This window comes from Ictidomys tridecemlineatus, chromosome 2, assembly GCF_052094955.1.
Source record: "Ictidomys tridecemlineatus isolate mIctTri1 chromosome 2, mIctTri1.hap1, whole genome shotgun sequence".
NCBI classification, from domain to species: Eukaryota; Metazoa; Chordata; class Mammalia; order Rodentia; family Sciuridae; genus Ictidomys; species Ictidomys tridecemlineatus.
In genome coordinates this window covers 24,104,784-24,129,188 of record NC_135478.1, presented here as the reverse complement: position 1 = coordinate 24,129,188, position 24,405 = coordinate 24,104,784, and the positions used below count along the sequence as shown (strand labels likewise).

Genomic DNA, 24,405 nt, shown 5'->3' with positions numbered 1-24,405 from the left:
GGGCTGGTAGCATACACAGCATGGATATGCTAAACAAAGAGATGGTTCACACCTGGGACAGAGCAGGACAAAGCAAGATTTTATTGTGCAGAATTTTCAACTTATGAATTATTTCTGGAACTTTCCATTTAATATTTTCATAGGTAACTGTTTATCATAGGTAACCAAAGCTAAGGAAAATAAAACTGCAGGTGAGAAGACTATTGTATTTTCTTTCAAGAGTTAAAGCTTTAGCTCTTACATTTAGGTCTACAATCTAATCTAAGCTAATTTTTTTGCATGGTGAGAGGAAAGGATACAACCTCATTCTCTCAGTTGTCCCAGCACCATCTGTTGAAGACTGTTCTTTACTCATTGAATTATCTTGGCACAAATGCTTCTTTTTTAATAGTATCATGTTCTTGTTTTATGAAGGCAAATTCTTACCTCTGAAGAATTATGATTTTATTTAAAGAATTTTCCTCATATACCCTTTGATCCTAGATGCCTGCACTATTGCACTATTAAGATCCAGAAACTAAAAATTCAATTTGAAGCACTAAGCTTTTAAGGGAGTAAAATTTGCTGACTATGAGTTTTGCTGCAAAAAGACCTGGGTAGGCATTTCACAGGAGACCCCTAAACATCTGTACCTTTTAAATTTTTCCTCTGGGGCTAGTTGGATTGATCTTGATTAGATCTTCCAATATTCTGTCTGAAGGACAATAAGCTTAAATGGTTATGTTGAAGTAACTGAATAAAGCAATATGACTGAAGAGTTTTAACATTCAGTATGTACACATTCAATGAAATATCCATTTTCAATAAGTTATTTCTATCTTCAACTATGCTTGGTGTCCTTTAGTATAAATACCATTTCTTTTATCTTTCTGCAGAATAAACTTCAATATAATGCCTAGTGTACAGCATGGAGTGAGGGACAGGAACTGTCAACCAATCTTCTGGCTTTTGGCCCTACTTATACTCTGGTATTGCTACCGCACCTAGGTTTAGGGGTATTGCTGTGTAAGGCAGGTTCTAAAACTTTAATGATGATTTAGCAATTGGAGTCCTCTGACTTGCCAAGTCCCTTACTACTAGCTTACTGACATCATAATTTTGAAAACTTGGTTGCAGCCTTCATTTCTCTCATATTTTGTCAGTTTGGGGTTTATGAATTTTCTTTTAATTTTCTTAACATATCTTTTATTAAGTAGAGAGTGGGAATAAATGTAGATATTCACTGTGCTATCTTTTTGAGGGTCCGTCTTCCTAAATAAATTACACTGAAGATATTAAACATCTCTCTCAATTGGGGCTTATTGCAAACAATTATAAGCATAAAGATTTTAATATGCATTCAAATTATTTACTGGATATCTACAAAGTGTCAGGAACTGATCTAGGCCTACTGAAGATACAGCTACAAACAAAAGTCTTTGATCTCATTAAACTTTTATTCTAATGAAAGATAGTAAATGTCAGATGGCGATTAAGTCCTTTAAAAATATATATATAAAGTAGGATAAAAGAACAGAAAGTGATAGGAGGGAACTATTTTAAGATAATCAGAAAAAACTATTTTGAGGAAATGAAGCTTGAGTACAGACCTGAATGAAATGGAAGAATGAGCCATGAGTGTCTGACCAAGTGACTATCCATGAAGAGTAATCTTCAAGATTCCATTTCCTAGAGATGACTTAATTGGCTTGGCATTACACTACTTATGATGCTTTTTTTTTTTTAAGTCTCAAGGTAATTCTGATGTTAACAATGGATATAACCATTGAAAAGGGGGGCGGGGAAGAGTATAGCAAGTCAAAAGATCCTAAGGCAAGAGGGGAAATTTTTCCAGAAGAGAGGTAGTATAACTCTTTAAATGTAGATTTAAAAGTTAGAAAATAGTAACCTGGTACTTCTCAAGAACTCCTTGTAAAGAAAAGAAGGACCCTGAGTGGTTGTCTATTTGTTGATTGGTTAGTTGGTACCAGGAATTGAATCCAAGAGCACTTAACCACTCAGCCATATCACCAACACTTTTTATATTTTATTTAGAGACAGAGTCTTGCTAAATTACTTAGGGCCTCACTCAATTGCTGAGGCTGGCTTTGAACTCATGATTCTCCTGCCTCAGCCTCTGGAGCTGCTGGGATTACAGATTTTACACTTAATTTTACACCCAGCAGGAAGGAACCTTAATAACAAGATTTAAGTATCTAAGTCTGCAAAAGATATATCTCTATGAAGTAGAGACGAGTTAATTGTGCTACCAGTGCTACGAATATCATTTCAAAGTGTTAAATATACTTTTCTGATTCTTTATCAATAAAAACTTTCTAAATAACATCAGAATTCCCAAGTACTGAAACCTATGGAGGTGAATAAGTCACTTATTAGATTTACTCGAACTTCCCAGACAATCCTACCACCATGCTCCATGAGGTACAATACCTTTCTTTACCTTCTCCCTCAAGTCTAACATCAGCAGAAGCCAGCTGGCCTCATTTCCTTTAGACTGGATAAGTCTGTGTTGAGGAAAAGAAGGGAAAAGGAAGAAAGGGTTTTTCCCTACTGGAAGGAAAAACTCACATTTGTTCAAACTGAGATCTTAATGCATTTCTATGTTCACATTCTGACCAAAGTTCTTAGAAATGACTTATGTATCAAGGTTCTTTTGGTCTTTCAGTCAAAGCAACAAAAAGTTTGCAGTTAGCAGGTACTGCAGCTATAAATGCTACATAAAATCACAACTCACTCAAGAAGCTGGAAAGCATGATTAAACAGGGGTCAGAATTAACTCACAGATTACTGTCCAGCATACCTTTGTATTCCAGTAGATAGCAGAGTAATGCCCTAGTATATGATATTTGTTGGATGAATATACCAAAGAATGCTTTAGAAAAGGTTGAGAGAAAATGAATAATCCTGCTTCAGTTAACAGAATATTAATTAACATTTACTTTCAAAATAAAAAATAAATCAACTCTAAGAAATTTCCTAAGAAAACTTATTAGATCCTCCATTTACCTTTTTAGCTCTTTCAGAAATGGTAGGTGCTCTCTGCAATATTTTCTCTTGAAGAAATTCTTTATTCTGGAGGGGAAAAATAAGTATTTTCTTTTTATAAAAATTTTTTGTTGAACCAATAAAATTGACAAAGAAATGTTCACAATTAATATGTCTTATGAAGTAGTATGAGACTACTATAGTACATTACTGCCATGGTTTTAGAAACTGAGACAGAGCTTCAATATATTGAATAAACCATTATAGAAAGTTTGCTTTATTATATGGCAAACTTTGTTGATCCTGAATTTCCAACTATAATAACATACCACTATCTCTGGGAAATAAATTATTCACAAATTAAGTAGTAAACCTTGAAATGAGAGTTCAATGTTTTTCACAGATTATAATGGCAAAAAATTAAATTTTCAAAGAATGTCTTAATTATTATCGAAACATTTCTATTTTGAGTGTTTATTCTACTGATTCTTACAGGTTATTCTTTTTTTTTAGCAGGTTTAAGGAAATAGGAATCCTACTCAGTTTTTATTTGGTTTGCTCAAAATTAAATTTTCTCATTTTGAAATAGAAACTCACATTGCACTTGAATTAACTGCAAAAACCTTTTTTTTTTTAAACACATATAAAATCAAAAGAAAATATCCTACCTTAGCTTTCTGGAAAAATTTGTGCCTTAATAGTTCTGCTGCTGTTGGTCTAAAAGCAAGGAAAAAAAAAGTTTTTGCAGTTAATTCAAGTGCAATGTGAGTTTATATCTTCAAAAATGAGAAAATTACTTTTTGAGCAACAAAATAAAAACTGAGTAGGCTCCACTTTCCTTAACCTGCTAAAAAACAAAAGTAGGATAACCTGGATATAAGACATCAAGTAGAATAAAACACTCAAATAGAAATGTTTCGATAATAATTAAGACATTCTTTGAAAATTTCATTAGTGAAATGTTGTTTCTGGAAGAACACTTCCAACATATTTACTATTTAATATTATTATTTCCCAAGAGAAATTATTTACTCTAATTTTTTAGCAAAGCATAAAAACATATTTAAGATTACAAAGAGGAAAGTGAGTTACATTCCTAGACTTGCTAGTCCTCGAGGCATTGGTTTCCTACTGAAAGGAAAAACTCTGCTTCTTGTCACAAGGCTGCCTGACAAGTTTCAACTTAAAGCAACTAGATTCTGAAAATCAGATTTCACAATTTCCCTTAAAAATCTGAAGATTTGGGCCAGGGATGAATTCATGCTCAGTAGTTAGTAAAGCACTTGCCTAGCATGTCCAGATGCTGACTTCAATCTCAATATGAGAAAGAAAGAGAGAGGAGGAGTGAAGAAAGGAGACGGAAGGGGAAGGAAGACCGGAAAATTCCAAAAGTAAAGTATATTCCCCAGATTTAACCAAAGTCAATTTTTAATTCAACTGTGAGCAATATTTTTACAGTTTTGACTAAATTTATCATTAAATTTAAAAACTTTTAAAAATACATTATTTCAGAATAAAGAATTTTACACTTAAAAAACCCACACCTGATTATGCCACACACATAACATGTAATTCTACAAAAATCACAATTCATCTAAGGTTCAATATTACCTAGTTAAGCCTCTAAGGGGTGGGGGTGGGGGGTTGTTGTTTCTTTGTTTTTGCATGCTGCAGATCAAACACAGGGCCTCAGCACACACTAGGCAAGCACCATCCCCAGCCTGAGCAGCAGTTCTTAATCACTGCTGTGTGTTAGAGTATCTGAGGTGTTTAAAAATCCTAACAAACAATAAAAGCAGAATGTATTGGAACAAAACCTAGTATCAGCACTTTTGGGATTGTGGCTCAGCGGTAGAGTGTTCGGTAGAGTGTTCGAATAGCACGGGAGGGACCCGGGGTTCAATCCTCAGCACCACATAAAAAAAGAAAATAAAGGCATTGTGTTGTGTCCATTTACACCTAAAACATAAATATTAAAAAATATTTTTAAAAAAAGAGTTCATTGCTTCAACAATTTGCCCAAGATGGCTCCTTACTATTCTTTCTTCTAGGTTCATTTCCTTCTTTTTAAAGTTTTAACCAGTATTGGGGATTGAATCCAGGGGAACTCTACCATTGAGTTGCATCCCCAGCCCTTTTAATTTTTAATCTTGAGACAAGATGTTGCTAAATTGCCCTGGGTCATCCCAAACTTATAATCCTCCTTTGTATCTGGGATTGCAGGTGTGCACCATTGCACCCTGCTCAAAAAGTACAGCTTTTGAAGGGTTAAGTGAAAGGATGTGATTGGAAAACAATGTTTGTGTGAAAAATATCTTCACTTCATGCTCACTCTTTAATACTAGTTAGACTAGATGGTGAATTCTGGGCTAACAGTTAACTTCTCTCAGCATTATTTAACTATATGCTGGCCTCAATTATTGTTACGGAGAAGTGGTTTTCAGTCTACCTGCTATTCCTCAGTAGGTAATGTGTTCTCTGAGGTGAATATAAGAAGTTTTGCAACTCTGGAAAAGGTAGACAATGCCTGGAACCTGGAGAAAGTGGTTCTTTAATCTGAGGTTATAGTGTTTAATAATAAAAAAATGTTCAGCCATTATTTCTTTGACTATTGCTTCCCCTACATTCTCTCTAGTCTTTACTGACTAGTTCATATATGTGTATATGTAAATATTTGTGTGTTTATTTATATAGGTTAATCATCCCTAATTCAAAAATCTAAAATGCTCCAAAATCCAAAATTTGAGTGCTAACATAATGCCACAAGTAGAAAATTCCATGCCATGAAACTGTTTCATGCACAAAATCAACAACATTGCCTTTTGTGCATGAAACAATCTTTAGGCTATGTATATGTTATGCAAGAAATAAAAACAATTTTGTGTTTAGACTTGGATCCCATATCTAAGATATCTCATTATGGAAAATGCAAATATTAAAAATTTAAAAAAAAAAACACTCTGAAATCCAAAAACTCTCTGGTCCCAGGCATTTCAGACAAGAGACATTCGACCTGACCACAGATGTGCATAAGCACACCCTCACTCTCTGAATTTTCTCACCCTTGGAATGTTCATCTTTCTTTCATATTTATACCATTCATTTTTTGTGCTATATGTTGAACAATTTCCTCAATAAAGTGTAATGAGATTGAAAACAGCCTCTCTGAAGTCAGATTGCAGAGGTCAAAATCCTAACTCCACCAATTATTAGATGTGTGACTTCAGGCAAAGTTACTTAACCTATGATTCAGGTTTTTTTATTGGTAAAACAAAGAAAATAAGAGTGCCATCGTCATGGATGGCATGAGAATTAAACGAGATGATATACACTAAATGTTTATAAAAGTGCCTGGTACTTGCTGAGCCAATAGTTGTCTTTTCTACAGGCTCTTTAGGGGAAGTGGTTTCCAGTCTACCTGCTATTCCTTAGTAAGTAATCTGTTCCCTGAGGCTGAATGTGAGATGTTTTGCAACACTGGAAAAGGTAGATTTTTAACCAGTTCATTTAGGGTTCTTTCGTTTTATCCTAGAAATGCCATATATATTAGAAATGCCCTAAACAAAGTTTTATTTTGGTTTAAATAACAGAAATTAGATTTTTTATACTTCCCAGGTTTTTTTTCTTTTTAAAAAACCACTTTATAACAATATCAGACTTATAGATTTGAGTTGCAAAGGTAGTACAAAGTTCCCACTTACCTTTCATCAGCTTCCATTAATGTTAGCATTTTACATTACCATGGTCTAATTATCAAGCCATTAATTAAAACATTCACATTGGTACAGTACTATTAACTAAACTACAGGCTTTACTCAGATTCTCCAATTTTTCCATTACTTTCATTTCTCTCTCTCTCTCTCTCTCTTTTTTTTTTTTTTTTGGTGTGGTGCTGGGGAGTGAACCCAGGGTCTTATGCATGTGAGGCAAGCAGTCTACCAACTGAGCTATATCCCAGCCCCTCATTACTTTCATTTTTCTACTGTAGCATCTAATGCAGGACACCTTGTTGCACTGAGTTGCCAGTCTCCATCATCTCCCCCCATCAGTGATAGTATCTTCTTAGTCTCTCCTTTCCTTGGCACTTTTAAAAAGTACTGGCCAGGTATTTTGTAGTATACTCCTCAATTTGGATGTCTGATTGTTTTCTAGTTATTAACTAAAATTACAAATTCAAAGAAAGAATACTTCATAGGTGATGTGCCCTTCTAATTGCATCAAATCAATTACATAGTATCATTTCGTTGTATTAATGGTGGTGATTAACCTTTATCACTTGATGGAGTTATGACCAGATTTCTTCTCTGTAAAACTGCCATTTTTTTCTTTTTCATACTTTAATCCGAAACAAATCACAATCCAACCCACACTCAAGGGAATCCATTAAGTAATTTTAATTACTATATTTTTTCATTTCTAATAGTGCTACTTACATTTTCGTAATGCTCAAACTCTTGTGGGTTCTGGTTTCTTTTATGATTTTAATTATATCATTGAACTATCTTAATATCTTGATCTCTGTTTTCTCTTAATGATGATGATATGATGGACAGTTTTATTCTAGTCTACCATTTTACTGAGTATGCAGACTTCTGAAGATCTTAGCTTAAGCAGCATGTCAGTGCAAAATCCCCTCTGTGGTGGGGAGCCCAAGATCTCAATTCTAGTCATAGCATGGGAGTTAGAAATCCAAAACCTAGCAGGTTACTAGAATGAACAGTCCCACTGAAGGCAGCTACTGGATTACTTGCTAATACTTCTTCCCTAATCTATGGTTATATCATTATTTCTGGTATCCAGGGATTTTTAAGTTTGATAGCTTTTTTCTGACATTTCTAATTATCTGTAACAAGAGAATTTATTCTTTTTGTTCACTAACTTGGGAGAAGCAAGTGTTTCTTACTTTTAGGTATGAACTTTGCTGCCTATTTTTCTTACCCTTTCCAATAATTCCAATAGTAAATTCTGAAGCCCCATTATATATACTAGAGATATGATCAAGGATGTCAAGTCTTACTTTTGTCGACCTTTAGAGAAAACAAAATTAAAGAACTTTAAGTGCTAAGAAACTCAGTGGAATACACAGTTGTCCCTAGGTATCTCAGGAGAACTGGTTCCAGAACCCCTCACCACTGTCAAAAATCTGTAGATATTAAAGTCCCTTATAAGAAATGACATAGTATTTGCGCATAACCTGTATACAATTCTCCCATGTACTTTAAACCATCTCCAGATTACTTATAATATCCAATAAAATGTAAATGCTATGTAAATAGTTTTTATACTATACTGCTTATGGAATAATTATAAGAAAAAGTCTATGTGTTCAGTACAGTTTTACTTTTTTCCTAGAATACTTTTGATCCATGGTTGGCTGAACCTGTGAATGTAAAACCTGTCTCTATGCAGAACTTATATACATATATGAAACAGAAAAATAAGGTATAGAACAGAGGCCTAAATTATGATTCAAGACTTTTGAATTCAAGTTCCCACATCTATGACTAGGCATCTGGGTGACCACAGAGAAAAGCTTGTACTCAATGATCTTGATCTCCAACATTCTATAATGCTGTTTAATAGACAAAAATATATGCATTGAATATTTTTACTTATTTGTTCACTTGCCATTGAATCTATCTAGAACTGACAAAGAAGCAACTTAAAATTCTAGTCCAGTTACTAAAAGCTTTCTAACATGGAAAGAAGTACTATTATTTGACACTAAATATAAACTTGTTATGTATATTCCTTTTGTTATTAAATTATAAATGATATTTGTTTACTTAAAAATTTTAAGTGCAAAGTAAACACAAACATCTCCCATTAACCTGGTTTTTTACTAATACAGCATTCACAATATATAATTTTATAGCTCCAGAACACTAAGAAATAGTTAAAACTATTTAGGGTATACTATATACTAAAAATAAGACAGAAATCAAGACCATCAATGTGAAACTGTCTTGTAAAATAGTCTCTGTATACTTTTTAAAACTTTATAGTTAGCCCTTTAGATATGAATCTCAGATTACCCACAATGGTTTACATATCAATGGACAGAAAAATATGGTTTCTTTTATATTTTACCTTTTTTCTGGATCCTTTTGAAGGCACAATGAAATCATTTTTCTAAATGATTTGCCATATTTTTTCAGCATTTCTTTATCTTGAACACCAGTTTCCAAAGAAGGAGGATCATTCTGCAGTGTCAGCATTAAAACCTGTAAAAATTTTCAATACAGTGTAAACTTCTGAAGACTCAATGAAATTTAATTAACAACTATGGTCCAGATTTTTCAATACAGACATACTTTCCCTCCTACAAAATAAAAACAAATTAGGGAGCTGGGGCTGGGGCTCAGTGGTAGAGTACTTGCCTAGCATGCACAAAGCCTGGGGTTTGATTTCTAGCACTGCTAAATATGTAAATAAACAAACAAAAAGTTCACATTAGGCCAGTTGTTTAAAACCCAGAGCTATTTGTTATTTTTTTTCTTAATTAGTCTTTATTTTATTTAGTTGTTTTTATGTGGTGCTGAGGATAGAACTCAGGACCTCACTGGTGCTAGGCAAGTGTTCTACCACTGAGCTACACCCCTAGCCCTAGAACCCATTTTTATTTGTGACTTCCACAGTAATAAAAAGTATACAGCTGGCTCTCCCAATAGTTTTCTCACAAGGGCCTACTGTGTCAATATTGATGTTCTTTAGTTAGAATCCTTTGTTTCTTGATGTCCCTCAGTCCTAATTCTTATACTGCCAAATTACCTTTTAAAAAACATTAAAACCACAGCAAAATTAAGAGTGTGACCTCACTAATTTTACATATTCATGGGCCTGCTTTACCTTGACTCCTTGTCCATGGCCTTCTCTTTCTAGAGCTTCCACCACAGAAATCGCCAATGATGGGCTGGGGATATAGCTCAGTTGGTAGAGTACTTGCCTTGCATGTACAAGGCCCTGGATTCCATCCCCAGCACCACAAAAATCAATCAATTAATATATATATATATATATATATATATATAAAACCAATGATGTCCAAATTAACAAAGCTATGTAAGTTCTCAGTCCACATTCTTTCTGCCTCCCCTGCAACAACTGACAATTTTGATTATTCTGTCCATGATACATTCCTTCCTGCTTCGGATTTCATGGCAATATACTAGCTTGATGCATAGAGATATAAGGAATGAAGGTCATATTTATATGGAAGGATCCAAGTTATTTGTGTTTTTCTATATTGCTTAACTTTTTGTATAAAAGCTTGCAACATTTTTTAAAATATAAAATCAACACACACAAAAAAGAGGCCCGAATCAGTGTTATTACTTGCTCTTCTGATTCAATTTATACTTACATAATTGGAATCAGTAAGGCTGGCAATTTTTTTTTTTTTGAGCAAATAAGTTAACACGTATGTCCAACTAGAACTGCAGGAATAATAATCTACAATGGATAAATAGACCTCACTCATCATCATCTTTTTAAAAGTAAGCCATTTGGCCTAAAAAAAAGCCTCCCACCTTGCAGCTGTAAAAACATATCCTTTTAAAAAATGGATATATAGAGGGTTTTCATAACATTCTTTTACTGGTTTTGTTCCTCTCTATATTTTACAGTATTGCAGGGACAGAATAATATCTTTTCTTTAGGTTCTATGATACAGTTGTGATACCTATATGACAATTTACAATGGTGGTCATCCATCCACAGGGCGTCTTTTGCAGTGAAAAAGTAGAACCACAACCACCAGTTATAAACAGAAAAACAGAATTCATGTACATATTATAACTAGAGAACAGCCACACAGATAAATATGGTTATGAGCATTCTTTTTTTTTTAAAAGAGAGAGTGAGAGAGAGGAGAGAGAGAGAGAATTTTTAATATTTATTTATTTTTTTAGTTCTCCGCGGACACAACATCTTTGTTGGTATGTGGTGCTGAGGATCGAACCCGGGCCCCACGCATGCCAGGCGAGCGCGCTACCGCTTGAGCCACATCCCCAGCCCAAGCATTCTTGACAGAACCATACTGTAACACAAAAACTCATTCTGTCTCCAATGTTGAAATAACCACATTTCCGGTAACTACTAGATCAGTACACAATGACAGGCCATTTAATAAAAGGTGCACAGTGTTCTATCATGAAGCAAAATTTATATTAATTTCTATTCAATAGATAATGAAAATAATTAGCATATCTAGCATATGAACACTATGCATGGATTATTTATTATTTGAAAAGCAATTAAAACAGTGCCTGCACAGAAAATCATGTAAAACATGTTAGCTATGTTTACACAAATACGTAATCCTCCCCACAACCTTTTGAAGTAGAAATGATTATCATCCCCTTTGAGGCTGCTCTGTAAAGGTGACTATGGGAAACTGAGAGATGTTAGTCTATAATTTTATCAAACTAAGACTCAAGAGATGGAAAGGCATAACATAAAAAAGTCAACTATATTATAAAGCCATCCAATGCCAAGCACCTAGGCTATATTTTAATGTTTAATTCATATTGTAACCATTACGGGGGTTTGAAGGAATACAGCACAGAACACTATGGGGGAGAAGATGGTGGGATAGGAAGTATCAGGAATCTCTTTCCACATACTTAGACAACTACACTGGATAATCTGAACTAATGATTTTGGAACTCTGGATTCTACTAAAGCTTACAAATTCCAAGGAAAGGCTTAGTAAGTTAAGTTTTGGTTATTTCAGCAGCTATTAGGAAAGAAAGAACTACCCACCCCAACCTCCAACTCTAGGGTAGGAAGCTATTACATATTCCTAGAACAACTGCACTGTTATGGTTAGATATTAGGTGTCCCTCCCAAAGCTCATGTGTGAGACAATGCAAGAAGGTTTATAGGAGAAATTATCAATTATAAGAGCCTTAACTCAATCAGTGAATTACTCCCCTGATTACTTCAGTGGTCATTGACTGCAGGTGGGGTGTGGCTGGAGAAGGTGGGTCATTGGGGGCATGCCTTTGGGGTATATATTTTGTATCTGATGAGTAGAATCTCTCTCTCTCTGCTTCCTTATCATGTGAGTCACTTCCCTCTGCCACACTTATCTGCCATGATGTTATGTTCTGCCTCACCTTGAGCCCCCAAGGAATGGAGTTGGCTGTCTGTGGACTGATGCCTCTGAAACCGTGAGCCCTCAAAATAAACTTGTCCTCCTTAAAATTGCTTGTCACATCTTTTAGTCAAAACAGTGAAAAAGGTAACTAAAACACACACAGTATGAAGATCCAGAGTGAAGAACAAAAGACTATGTCTTCTACCTAATGGAGATTGGTTCTCTCACTGCTGATTACTTTTGATCACAAAGATGTATATAAAGAGTCAGCAGCCAATGGTGGTACAAGTCCTTTCCTCTCCAGCTAAAGTGACTTCCAGGAGATTGAAAGAGTCAATCCCCGCCTTTCATTTTTCTTTTTCTCTTTTTTGAGAACCAAATATTAAAGACCAGGAAAAAAACTACATATATAGAGATTATTAAAAAGAGATCATCCAAACTCAAGAAAAAACAACTGTCTTAAAGATACTCAAAGAACTAAAGAAAGATATGAAGAAAATCAGGAAACAATGCTTGAACAAAATAGAAATGTCAATGATTAAATTTTTAAAAAACTCAAAAGAAACCAAAAATCTTTCTGACGTTGAGTACAACTAAAACACACACACACACAACACACACACACAAAAAAAAACCCACAACACTAGATGATTCAAAGGCATATTTGAGTAAGCAAAAGGAACAATCAATTACTTTGAATGGAAATTTCTAAGAAACAGAAAGAAAAAGGATTAAAAAAAAAAAGAGCCTAAGAGACATTTGAAATATCAAAGATCACAGAGAAAAGTACAGAAGTAATACTGTTAAAATATTTTCAATTTTATTAAAGAAATAAATTTAAACAATCAAGAAGATCAATAAATTCCAAGTAAGATGAATATAAGGAGATTCAAGCCAAGATAAATCATAATCAAACTTTCCAAAGAGAAAGATCTTGAACGCAGCAAGACTTCTCATATACAGGGATCCTCAATAAGAATATCAGCACATAGGCTGGGGATGTAGCTCAGTGGTAGAACACTCATAGAGCAGTCACAAAACCCTGGGTCCAATCCCTGGTACAAATAAACAAAATATCGGCAGATCTTCCTTATATTTTTATTAAGAACTATGAAGGCCAGAAGCAGAGGGCCAAAATATTCAAAATGCTAAATGAAAAAAAATCTATCAACTATCAACCAAGAATCCTATAATCAGGCCAGCCTCAGCAACTAAGTGAGACCCTGTCTCAAAATAAATTTTTTTTAAAAGGGCCAGGGGTATACCTCAGTGATAGAAGGCCTCTGGATTCAATACTCAGAGGAAGGGAGGAAGGAAGGGAGGGAGGGAGGGAGGGAGGGAGGGAGGGAGGGAGGGAGGGAGAGAGGGAGGAAGGAAGGAAGGAAGAAAGGAAGGAAGGAAGGAAGCCAATTCATACTAGTTACAAAAATACATAAGAATAATTTAACCAAGGAAATGAATTACCTCTCCAATTAAAATTATAAAACATTGACGTAGAAAATCAAAGATAATATGCAAAAAATGGATAAACATCCCATGATCATGGACTGGAAAAATTAATACTGTTAACACGTAAATTCCACATGAAACAATTTACAGATTCAATGTAATCCCAACCAAAATAATAAAGGTGACTATTCCCCAAAGACCTTAAAAGAGGGTACTATAGGGATACAGCAACACTGATGTTCATTGCAGCACAATTCACAATAGCTAGACTGTGGAACCAATCTAGATGCCTTCAATAGATGAATGGATTAAAAAAAATGTGGCATTTATACACAATGGAGTATTACTCGGCACTAAAAAATGACAAAATCATGGCATTTGCAGGGAAATGGATGGCATTAGAGCAGATTATGCTAAGTGAAGCTAGCCAATCCCTACAAAACAAATGCCAAATGTCTTCTTTGATATAAGGAGGGCAAATAAGAACAGAGCAGGGAGGAATACCATTAAACAGGGACGAGAGGTGGGAGGGAAAGGGAGAGAGAAGGGAAACTGCATGGAAATGGAAGGAGACCCTCATTGTTATACAAAATTACATGTAAGAGGAAGTGAGGGGAAAGGGGAAAAAAAACGAGAGAAATGAATTACAGTAGATGGGGTAAAGAGAGAAGATGGGAGGGGAGGGGGGATAGTAGAGGATAGGAAGGGCAGAAGAATACAACAGACACTAGTATGGCAGTATGTAAAAACGTGGATGTGTAACTGATGTGATTCTGCAATCTGTATACGGGATAAAAATGGGAGTTCATAACCCACTTGAATCAAATGTATGAAATATGATATGTCAAGAGCTTTGTAATGTTTTGAACAACTAATAATAAAAAAAATAACAAAGGCATTCTTCACAGAAAAAAAAATCCTAAATTCATATAGAACAAAAAAAGACCCTGAATGGCCAAAGCAACTTCAATAAAGTTGGAGGTGTCATGATACCTGACTTCATAACATACTATAAAGCTATAGTAACCATAACAGATGGTACTGGCATAAAAACATACATACAGACCAATCGAACAAAACAGAGAACTCTGAAATAAACCTACCCATCTACAACTTATTTTCAACAAAGATGCAAAAAGTACACATTAGGAAAAGGACATCTTCTTCAAAATACAGGTGCTGGGAAAACTGGACATTCATATGCAGAATAAAACCAGAACCCTCTCACCATATTTTAAAAAAAAAAAAAAAATTTCAATTCCCAGTACTTCCCCTGAGCAAAAAAAAAAAAAAAAAAAAAAAAAATCAACTCAAAATGGAAAGACCTAAATGTAATAACTAAAACCCCTCATATCACCAAAAAAAAATTTTTAAGAAAACAGTTAGATATTGACAGTAAGATATTTAACATCACTTAACTGTATACTCACAAATGGTTAAGATGAAAATTTTATGGTAAATGTTACAGATATTTTGCCACAATAAAAAAAAAAAAAAAAAGGAAAACCAGGGTAAGACCAGCAAAAGAAACTGAGACTTGAACTTGGGTATAGTATTTTGAATTTGAGCTTCACCTTCATTGGTGGATACTTATGATAAGGAGCTGCCCCTGTAGCCAGTTCAATTGCTGTGATTCCAAAACTCCAGATATCAGCTTTGAAATCATAACCTCGGACCTGCAAAGAACAGAAAGATGTGCATGATTATTTTAACCAATTTAAAAGCACTTTTTAAAAATTTTTTTCTTGGAGCTGGGATTGTGGCTCAGCGGTAGAGCGCTCACCTAGCATGCGTGGGGCCCTGAGTTCAATCCTAAGTACCACATAAAAATAAATAAAAGAAATAAAGGTATTGTGTCCAACTACAACTAAAAAAATAAATATTTAAATTTTTTTTTCTTCTTTGCTAAAAGCTCTTTTAAAAAGGTAGTTTCTATTGAGGCTGGGGTTGTGGCTCATCAGTAGAGCGCTCTCCTAGCACACACGAAGCCCTGGGTTCATCCTCAGTGCCACATAAAAATAAATAAAGATATTGTGTCCAACTATAACTAAAAAATAAATAATTTTTTTTTAAAAAAGGTAGTTCCTATGGGGCTGGGGATGTGGCTCAAGTGGTAGCGCGCTCGCCTGGCATGCGTGCGGCCTGGGTTCGATCATCAGCACCACATACAAAACAAAGATGTTGTGTCCGCCGAGAACTAAAATAAATAAATATTAAAAAACTCTCTCTCTCACATCTCTCTTTAAAAAAATAAAAAGGGTAGTTTCTACTGTATCATCGTCAAGAACAATGAAAAGCATTCATAAGCATTATAGAATAAAATAATCTAAAGTAAACAAAAACTAAATATACTTGGTAATGGGGAAAGAGGCAACCTGAATGTTCACAAAAAGAGAAATTGTTAACTATGATATAGTAACTTATAAGAATATTACATAATCAATTAAAAGCAATGCTTATTAATTCTACATGAAAACAGAAAAACCATTTGTGATAAAACATTTATGAAGAGAAAAATAATATGAATTGTCAAAAGTTTGACACAGTAACAAGAGATACATCATCTCTCTCTTTTTTTGGGGGGGGGGGCAGGAGGTACTGGGGATTGAACTCAATGGCATTCAGCTACTGAGCCCCATCCCCAGCCCTTTTTTGGATTATTTTTTGTATTTATTTTTGTATGTATTTTTTTGTATTTATTTTTGCATTTATTATATTTAGAGACAGGGTTTCGCTGAGTTGCTTAGTGCCTTGCTAAGGTGCTGAGGCTGGTATTGAAAGTTGGAATGCTACCAATTTCAAATGCCACCAAAGAGAAAAATAAATAAGGAATAAGAAATAAGCACTAGATTTGAGAATCAGCGGAGGAGAAATATACATTTCTTAAAGCTAACCTGGTATATGTACTAAACAAAAGCAAACATTTAGTTTACTCAAGTTTCATCACAAAAACCTAAGCCATTTTTTTAAAAGACAAAAATCATAGTACCTGTTCCATAACTTCAGGTGCCATCCAGCAAGGGGTGCCAACAAAGGTCTTCCTTACTTTATTTCGGGTAATATCACCACCTGTTGCTAGAAAAGCACTAACCCCAAAGTCTGAAATTGAATACAACAGCACAGAATTATAAAGTCAGTAATAATCATAAACCAATAGGAAACTAATATGTTGTTAGTCACCATCCTATACATAAGACATATAGAGAGAGACCAATTTGTTGAACTTTGTGGCTAAATTAAGATATAACTTAACAGGTCCTTCATTCCATTCCTCTCCACTCTCACAAAGTATCATCTTAATCTGCTCCTTGTTCAAATCCATTCTACATACTAGGATGGGATCCATCTTTCCTTCTTTCCTTCCTCTCTTTTTGTTTCCTTTTCTACCATCTGGCTCTTTCAGCTCAAAAACTCCTACAGGTTCAAAAACCTCACCAGAAGATGGTTCCAAATAAATTAGAGTTAGTAATTCTAATTTAATATCCCATCTTGACTTCTTAATAGATGTATATCATTGGTAAACTGAAGTTTATCCAAGCCTCAGGATTTTCTCCACAAAGATTTTATTCCAAAATATTGAAACCAAAGTCACTGATAAGGAGGACTGCCTGTCTCACCAATATTCCTCCTTTTATAGTAGTTCTGGTCATGTAACTGTGTTCTGTGATGTTGACACCAGGGCATAGCTGATTTGAGCCAGGTTTAGACACCTTAATCCAAGCTTGATCAATCATAGCTCTTGCCTGAAGCTTGAATGGAAAAACAAGAAAAATGGGGGTCACTGGAGTCAAGTCATGTTAACAGAAGAATCTTGTTCACTAGCACAACTGGGTTCTTGTTCATCCTGAGGCTTAGTTGTTGGTGGATTCTTTCTGTGTACTCACTCCCAGCATATTCAAAAAATTCCTGCATTGTTAAGTTAGCCAATGATAATTTCTGATGCAACCAAAGAACAATATCTAATATAGTGAAGAGCTTTATATACTTTAGTAAACACCTTATCCAACTCCCTTCTTGCTATTTCAGAATACCCTGTGGTATGTAAAATGGGTCTATACTTGAAAATAGAATAAATTATAGACAAACCTAGTATGAGAAAGATTAATTCTAGCACTGTAAACTTTAAAATTCCAGACTTAGAAAACAGTTAATTCATTCATATTGAAGTGATTATTGGCTTGTCTCTATGTAAAACAGCACATCTATACAAAAAAAGTTTTTAAAAAATTTATCTTAATTCTTAATGCTCCTAAACTGGTGAATATCTAGGTATTGAGTAAGTTTTTAAAAAATCAGAAGTCTCATAATTGAACCTGAAGATATAGTTAGTGTACATAACCTGATTAGTTAAGTCTTTTATATTTAAGAATTTTAAGGCATAGGTTTGTTCTATTAGTAAAAATACCCATACTTAATCAGGTGCTTACTATTTTACAGGGAATTTTTAATTTATTCCTTAACAACAACCATTTTAAGTTGGTACTATTATTTACCACTTTTTACAGATGAAGAAACTGTATCCAGAATTCAAATCCAGAATTTAATGATTCAAAATCTTCAGATTTTCCTTTTATACACTTCTCTTATCCCTAAGACTTACCAACCCTGAAGACTTGAGTTAAAGCAGTCAGCTAAGGCATGTAAATGAGAGCATCCACTTTACTAAAATGTCCACTGTTACTCCAACTATAAAGAAGAGAAATCAACCAGCAAATACCCTACTTGCCTCAATTTGAATTGCCAACTAAAGACAAAAAGTAACTAAAATTTGAAATAAATCATTTTAACTCCTCTGTTAACAATTTCAATAAAGTACAAAATGGAATTTGGTGCCTACTAAATGACAGGATCAAAAGTAAAGGTCAAGGGAGACATGTTCCCTACCTTTATGCAACTTCTCATTATAGAAGGTAGAATCAGGTAATTAGAATACACTATGCTAAATTCTATATAGTGTAAAAAAAAATCTGTAAGCCCAAAAACTATTTTAAAAACACAGGGGAAATACTTTATAATATTGGATTTGACAACAACTTGTTGAATATGACACCAAATCCTGGGAAACAGAAAAACCAGATAAATTGGACTTCACCAAAATTTATTTCATCAAATTATCTTAAAATATCGCTCAACAGAGTGCAAAACATAACCCAAGAATTGGGAGAAAATATTTGTAAGCCAAAAATTTCATAAGGGATTGATATCCAGAATAAAGAACTCCACACTTCAACAATTGTTTAAAATCCAATTTTAAAATGGCAAAGGACTTGAGTAGACATTGCACCAAAGAAGGTAAATGGTCAATAAATATGTGAAAAGATGTTAAATATTTCTAATTGCTAGGCAAATATGAATCAAAACCACAATGAGATAGATACCAACTCACACCAATTAGAAAAACTACTATTAATTAAAAAAAAAAAAAAAGTAGGGCACATGGCATATGCTTGTAATCCCAGCAACCAAGAGGCTGAGGTAGGAGATTATCAAGTTTGAGGCCAGCCTAGAGAACTTAGGGAAACCCTTCACAAAGTAAAAATATAGGGAATGGGGATATAGCTCAGCGGTAGAACATTTGCTTAGCATGTTCAAGCCCCTGGGTTTGATCCCCAGCACCACAAAAAAAAAAAAAAAAAAAAGTAAATAGGAAAGACAGACTGGGGATATAGCTCAGTGGTAGAGTAACCCTAGATTCAACTTCTACTACAAAAAAAAAAAAAAAAAAGGAAAACAGCAGCTGCCATGTTTTTGAGGCAGTTCCTCAAAAAACAAAACAAAACAAAAAAATCACACACACACACACACACACACACACACACACACAGAATTATCCAATAATTCTACTTATGAGCATATACTCAAAAGAAATGAAAAACAGGGACTCAGATGTTCATATACGTGTGTTCATAGCAGCATTATTCACAATAGATAAAAGGTAGATGAAACAAGCTTTTATCATCCTTGATGGATAAATGGATGAATACAGTATATGCATACAATGGAATTATTATTCAATCTTTAAAAGTAATGAAAATCCATAATGTACTATAATATGGAATAACCTCAAAGATATTATGCTAAATAAAATGAGCCAATCACAAAAGAAGAAATGTTGTATGACTAGTTATGATGTACTTAGAGTAGTTAAATTCACAGAGACAGAAAGTAAAATCATAGTTGTTCAGAATCAGGGTGACAATGTAATGGGAAATTACTTTTTAAAAAGTACAGAGTTTTAGGGGAAGAAGATGAAAAAGTTCCAGAAATGGATGGTTGTGACAGCTACACAACATGAACATACTTAATGCCACAGAACCATATACTTAAGAATGATTAAAATGGCAAAATTTATGTTATATTTTATCACAATTAAAAAAAATATACAAATAGGGCTGGAGGTGTAGCTCAATGGTAGATGACCCACCTGCCTAGCATTTGTTAGGCTGTGGGCTAAATACTTTGCACCATACATACAAAAACAAATAAATATATAAAAATGAAAAAATATTTAAAGTTATCTAAGGAGGCAGTATCTACCTGGAGATAGATTGGACACAGATGAAAGAGAGGCAGCAAAGTTGTTCTTGAATTCCTGTTTGGTGCCATTCACACTAGGCTAGGATATCACATCTAGTCTATCATCCTACATTGTAATTTTATTTTTAATGTTTTTGTATGTCGCTGTAGATCTGTTCATTTCCCTCACTATATATAGTATTCTGATATATAAATTAGTCACAATTTATTTATATGCTCTACTAATGAAGTGATGAATTTTTTTCAAACTCATAATGATTAAGATTACTGTGGTAAACAAAGAGGTGAGTTTTTCTGGGCTATATATATGCAGTAATCATAGTCTTACAATATACACCTCTTCAATTTTAATAAATGGTTCTAACTCATTTATACTCCATCATTAGTGAATATATCACCAATAACTGGTACTGCCAGGTATTTCTACAAAGTCAGTCAATTGAGAATATTATTCCAATGTGACTGTACTTTTCATTTAATAGATTTTTATATTTATGTTTGGATTTCTTCATTTGGGAAGTGCCTATGCCAATCTTTTTGCCCACTTTATTATTTTTTTTTACCTTAGTGAGTTATTTATATGTTCTAAATTTGATCCCTGCTAATTATTCATGTTGTAAACATCTACTCTATGGCTTGCCTTTTTACCATAGTCATAAAACTGCTTATACCTCTTCTGATAAACAGAATTGTTATTTTTAAAGAACTCAAATTTATGTTAGAGCATTATGTGGCTTGGTTAAAACATTTCCTTACCTCAAGGACATGAAGATGTTTGCCTAAATTATCTTCTAAAGGTGAAAGAAATAATTTAAGGTCTGGGTAACCACCTTTTTCCTGCCAAACATTTGACTGTTTTAGCAGCTTGGGACCAAGCTGAAGGAGGCGGTGTTTCATCAGGATAGCCACCTTTGGCAGGCCTTGGCCTCCAGCTCTTATTATCCCACAGTTATGAAGCTGCCAAAAGTGCACTTCTACTTCTCAGATTCCTCTTGATAATTAACAAATACTTTCTCCTAGGACAAAAGCAGCTCTATATTATCTCTCTACAGCATATTTACTCTTAAACATAGTGAGGATTCTCGACTATTTCTCCTTTAAAGCAAAGTACAGAATGCTAAGCATAGAATGCGATGAGAATCTAAAACAGAAGACCGTGATCAGGATGAGGAGTGGACAACTGGAAAGTAATGAGTAATGGTCAGAAAAATGTCCAAGATCAGAAATGAGGGATGAGTAGTAGAAGATATCTTGAGAGTCAGCAGGGATGTACCAACACAGGATGCTTGAATAGAGATGGCCCAGAGAACAGGAGAAAATATTGACTAACATAAAAGATATGTAATGTGGTTCTACTGACCATTAAATCAGAATAAAAAGGAACACTAATCCTTACCTGCAATCTGTACTGAGCCATCTTCTCCAAGAAGAATATTTCCAGCTTTCACATCTCTTTAAGGAAAAAAAGTCACATCTCAAAAACCATATATTCTTTGGAGTAATATACTTTAAGCAATTGTTTACTGTATTTACACAACACAAGCAATATTTAAATGTTTTATTTTGTATTAAAGGGTATTAAGGCCAACAATAAGCTTTTTAAAATTTTAGTCACTTTACCAGAATCTAAACATTGAACAGAAAACCACAATAAGGTATAGGTTCTTATAATATCTACAAATAACTTAAGGTGACTAAATATTCTCGACTGAGATCACAGTGGCCAAAGAACATGACCTGCATCTCCCCTCACCTAATACTAACTTTTCTACTAAACACTTTTTACAAATACTAGATCATTCTCTCTCTGGAACCTCAAATACCCACCCACCAACTCCTAACTGATCAATTTTGTTAAAATAATCAATATGCACTTGAAAGTAGAGACTATTCTGAGCTTATAGCATAAAAACAGATATAAATTATTCCAATCCAACTATACTTTTATTGATATTTATAACAAATCAAGTAATACAGGAATATATTCTTGTTACCAAAAAAAATTTTTTAAAACATCACTAAGAAGATCAAAGTCCTTTGACCATCATTCTCAAGTCTAGTATTCTCTCCAAAGTTGTCAAATGTTATTAGTTCAATTAACAAATATATTACCTATGGCTTACCTGGACATTTTCCCCAATATAAATGATATTATACTATTCATTTAAGTCTACAACATGTTTTCTTTGGTATACTAAAAACCTCTAAGTCCTAAGTTAGAACAGCAAATCCATTTCTTGATAACCCAGAAAAAGCCTCACAGTGGAGGCTGGGGTTGTGGCTCAGTGGTAGAGTGCTCACCTAGCACATGACTCACTGGGTTCAATCCTCAGCAACACATAAAAATAAATAAAATAAAGGTATTATGTCCATCTACAACTAAAAAAAAATTTTATATATGTGTGTGTGTGTGTGTGTGTGTATACACACACATATACAGAGATTCCACTGCAGCATTGTTTGTAATAACTAGCACAATAACAACAAATAAGGCAATGACCTAGACAGCCAGCTATAGTGGAAAGGTTAAATTAATTCTGCTACATCCATGAAACAGAATGTCCATCAACAGACTGTGAAATGAAATGCCTTCTAACACACATTTTAAATGAACAAGTCAAATAAGAGTGCATTTTATATGACTGTTTTACTTACATTTACACACAAAAACAACACACACACATACACACATACACACACACACACATATCCTTTAATGGTTTCCATGGTGATGAGTGGGGCTACAGTCAAGGGGACAGTGTTCAAATATCTTCTAAGAATGTACTCATGTAGTCATTTTGCAATTAAAACAAATATAATTAAATAAACAAAAGAAAGGCAGTACCTTAGGGGCTGGGATTGTGGCTCAGTGGTAGAGCACTTGCCTGGCGATGTGTGAGGCCCAGGGTTCGAGTCTCAGTACCGCATATAAAGTCCATTTACAACAAATATATATATATATATTAAAAAAAAAGAAGAAAAAGAAAAGCAGTACTTAAGGCTAGATAAGAAAAAAAAGCAAGGCCAGCTCATGGAGGAAAGCTTTGTCTATCAGGAAAACGAGTCAGAGAAACACACGTCATTCCTTCCTGTCCATGTCCCTTTTTCCTCCATCTTTAAACATAACCATTTGCTGGGAAACAGTTTCACAACTCTTTGCAGCAGCATCATACCACAGCATATAACGCGTTTCCTTGATATATACGGAAGCATGAGGAAATTGTGTTCTTGAGTGTGGTATATTGCTCAGAAACCCAAGCAAGTTACGAGTGTTTTCCCAGAGGCTGATTCAATAGAGTGGAAGAGGCTGACTTGCTTTTGCTCCATGAGTCAAGAGAGTCAGTCTCTTGACTTTAGATACTACAAATAGAATTCAGGACATTCCCTTCCCTTAGTGACAAAAGCCATTCAACTGAGTCAACCACTAACTTCCAACTCCCTTTTCTGAGCTCATCAAAAGCTGTGGGGGAGGGGCGGGGGCAAAAAAAAAAAGCTGTGGGGGGTAGGGGGGGAAATAGAGATTAGCCACTCTCTCATGTGTTTTTATAGCAGGTTGTATTACAATGTTACCACAATATATTACTACTGTATGATTGTATTTCCAGGTCAGCCTCCCCATTTTATCCTGAATTACATCTGGACCTATATCTTATTTAGCATGTCCCAGATACCCATCAACTAAACTATGCAGGACACTACCTGACTCTAAATCCTCTTTTGTAAAGAAGTGAATTATCAACAAAGTAAATAAAAATTTCAACTAAACAACAACAACAACATTAAAAAAAAAAGCAACCTAGATTGTACTCTCCCTGATACTCCAACCCCTATCCTTGACCTCCTACTTCATTCCAGATGTTAAGTTATAAACTAATACACTTCAGTCAAAGAATGTGAGAAATCTAACCACTGTATCAGTAAGAAACCAATTAAGCTGTGGCACATCTCATTCATACCATGAAATACTATGTATAATGAATGAATACCTGTGTTTTATCCTTTCCTTGTTTTTGATGTTCTTGGCAGTTCTGAGAAGCATTAATCAAGTGTTTTGTCAAACATTCTTCTAAAGAATTTATATGACATTTTTCTCATTGTTAGACTGGTGTTGGGTTTGAAAGGAAACTCATGAGTGTCATTCTTTATCACATCACCTCAAGGTACATGGTATCAACATAAGTCAGCACAGATGAAGCTTTTTACCATACACCATCTTGTGTTGTTGGAATGCTTTAAGCCATGTATAGGGATTATCTATACAAATGTTTTTTAAGTTTCTGTCTTTCATAAATGAAAACATATCAATTCAATTTTCATTAGAGCCTGCACTTTTT

General features: G+C 34.3%; 1 protein-coding gene across 4 annotated transcripts in view; it reads right to left on the bottom strand.

Moving 5' to 3' along the window:
- Nucleotides 1–24,405, bottom strand: part of Oxsr1 (oxidative stress responsive kinase 1) — a 98,539-nt gene that overhangs the window by 24,804 nt on the left and 49,330 nt on the right. For 3 of the 4 annotated variants that reach the window (XM_040290020.2, XM_005317368.5, XM_078038132.1), the window contains 6 exons: nucleotides 21,468–21,523; nucleotides 16,524–16,633; nucleotides 15,109–15,210; nucleotides 9,076–9,209; nucleotides 3,654–3,702; nucleotides 3,007–3,072 (listed from right to left, as the gene is read on the bottom strand). In XM_040290020.2, the coding sequence (XP_040145954.1) occupies nucleotides 3,007–3,072; nucleotides 3,654–3,702; nucleotides 9,076–9,209; nucleotides 15,109–15,210; nucleotides 16,524–16,633; nucleotides 21,468–21,523 (517 nt within the window). Of the gene's footprint in view, nucleotides 1–3,006; nucleotides 3,073–3,653; nucleotides 3,703–9,075; nucleotides 9,210–15,108; nucleotides 15,211–16,523; nucleotides 16,634–17,151; nucleotides 17,278–21,467; nucleotides 21,524–24,405 lie in introns of those variants that run through there. The other variant, XM_078038133.1, reaches the window with a different exon arrangement.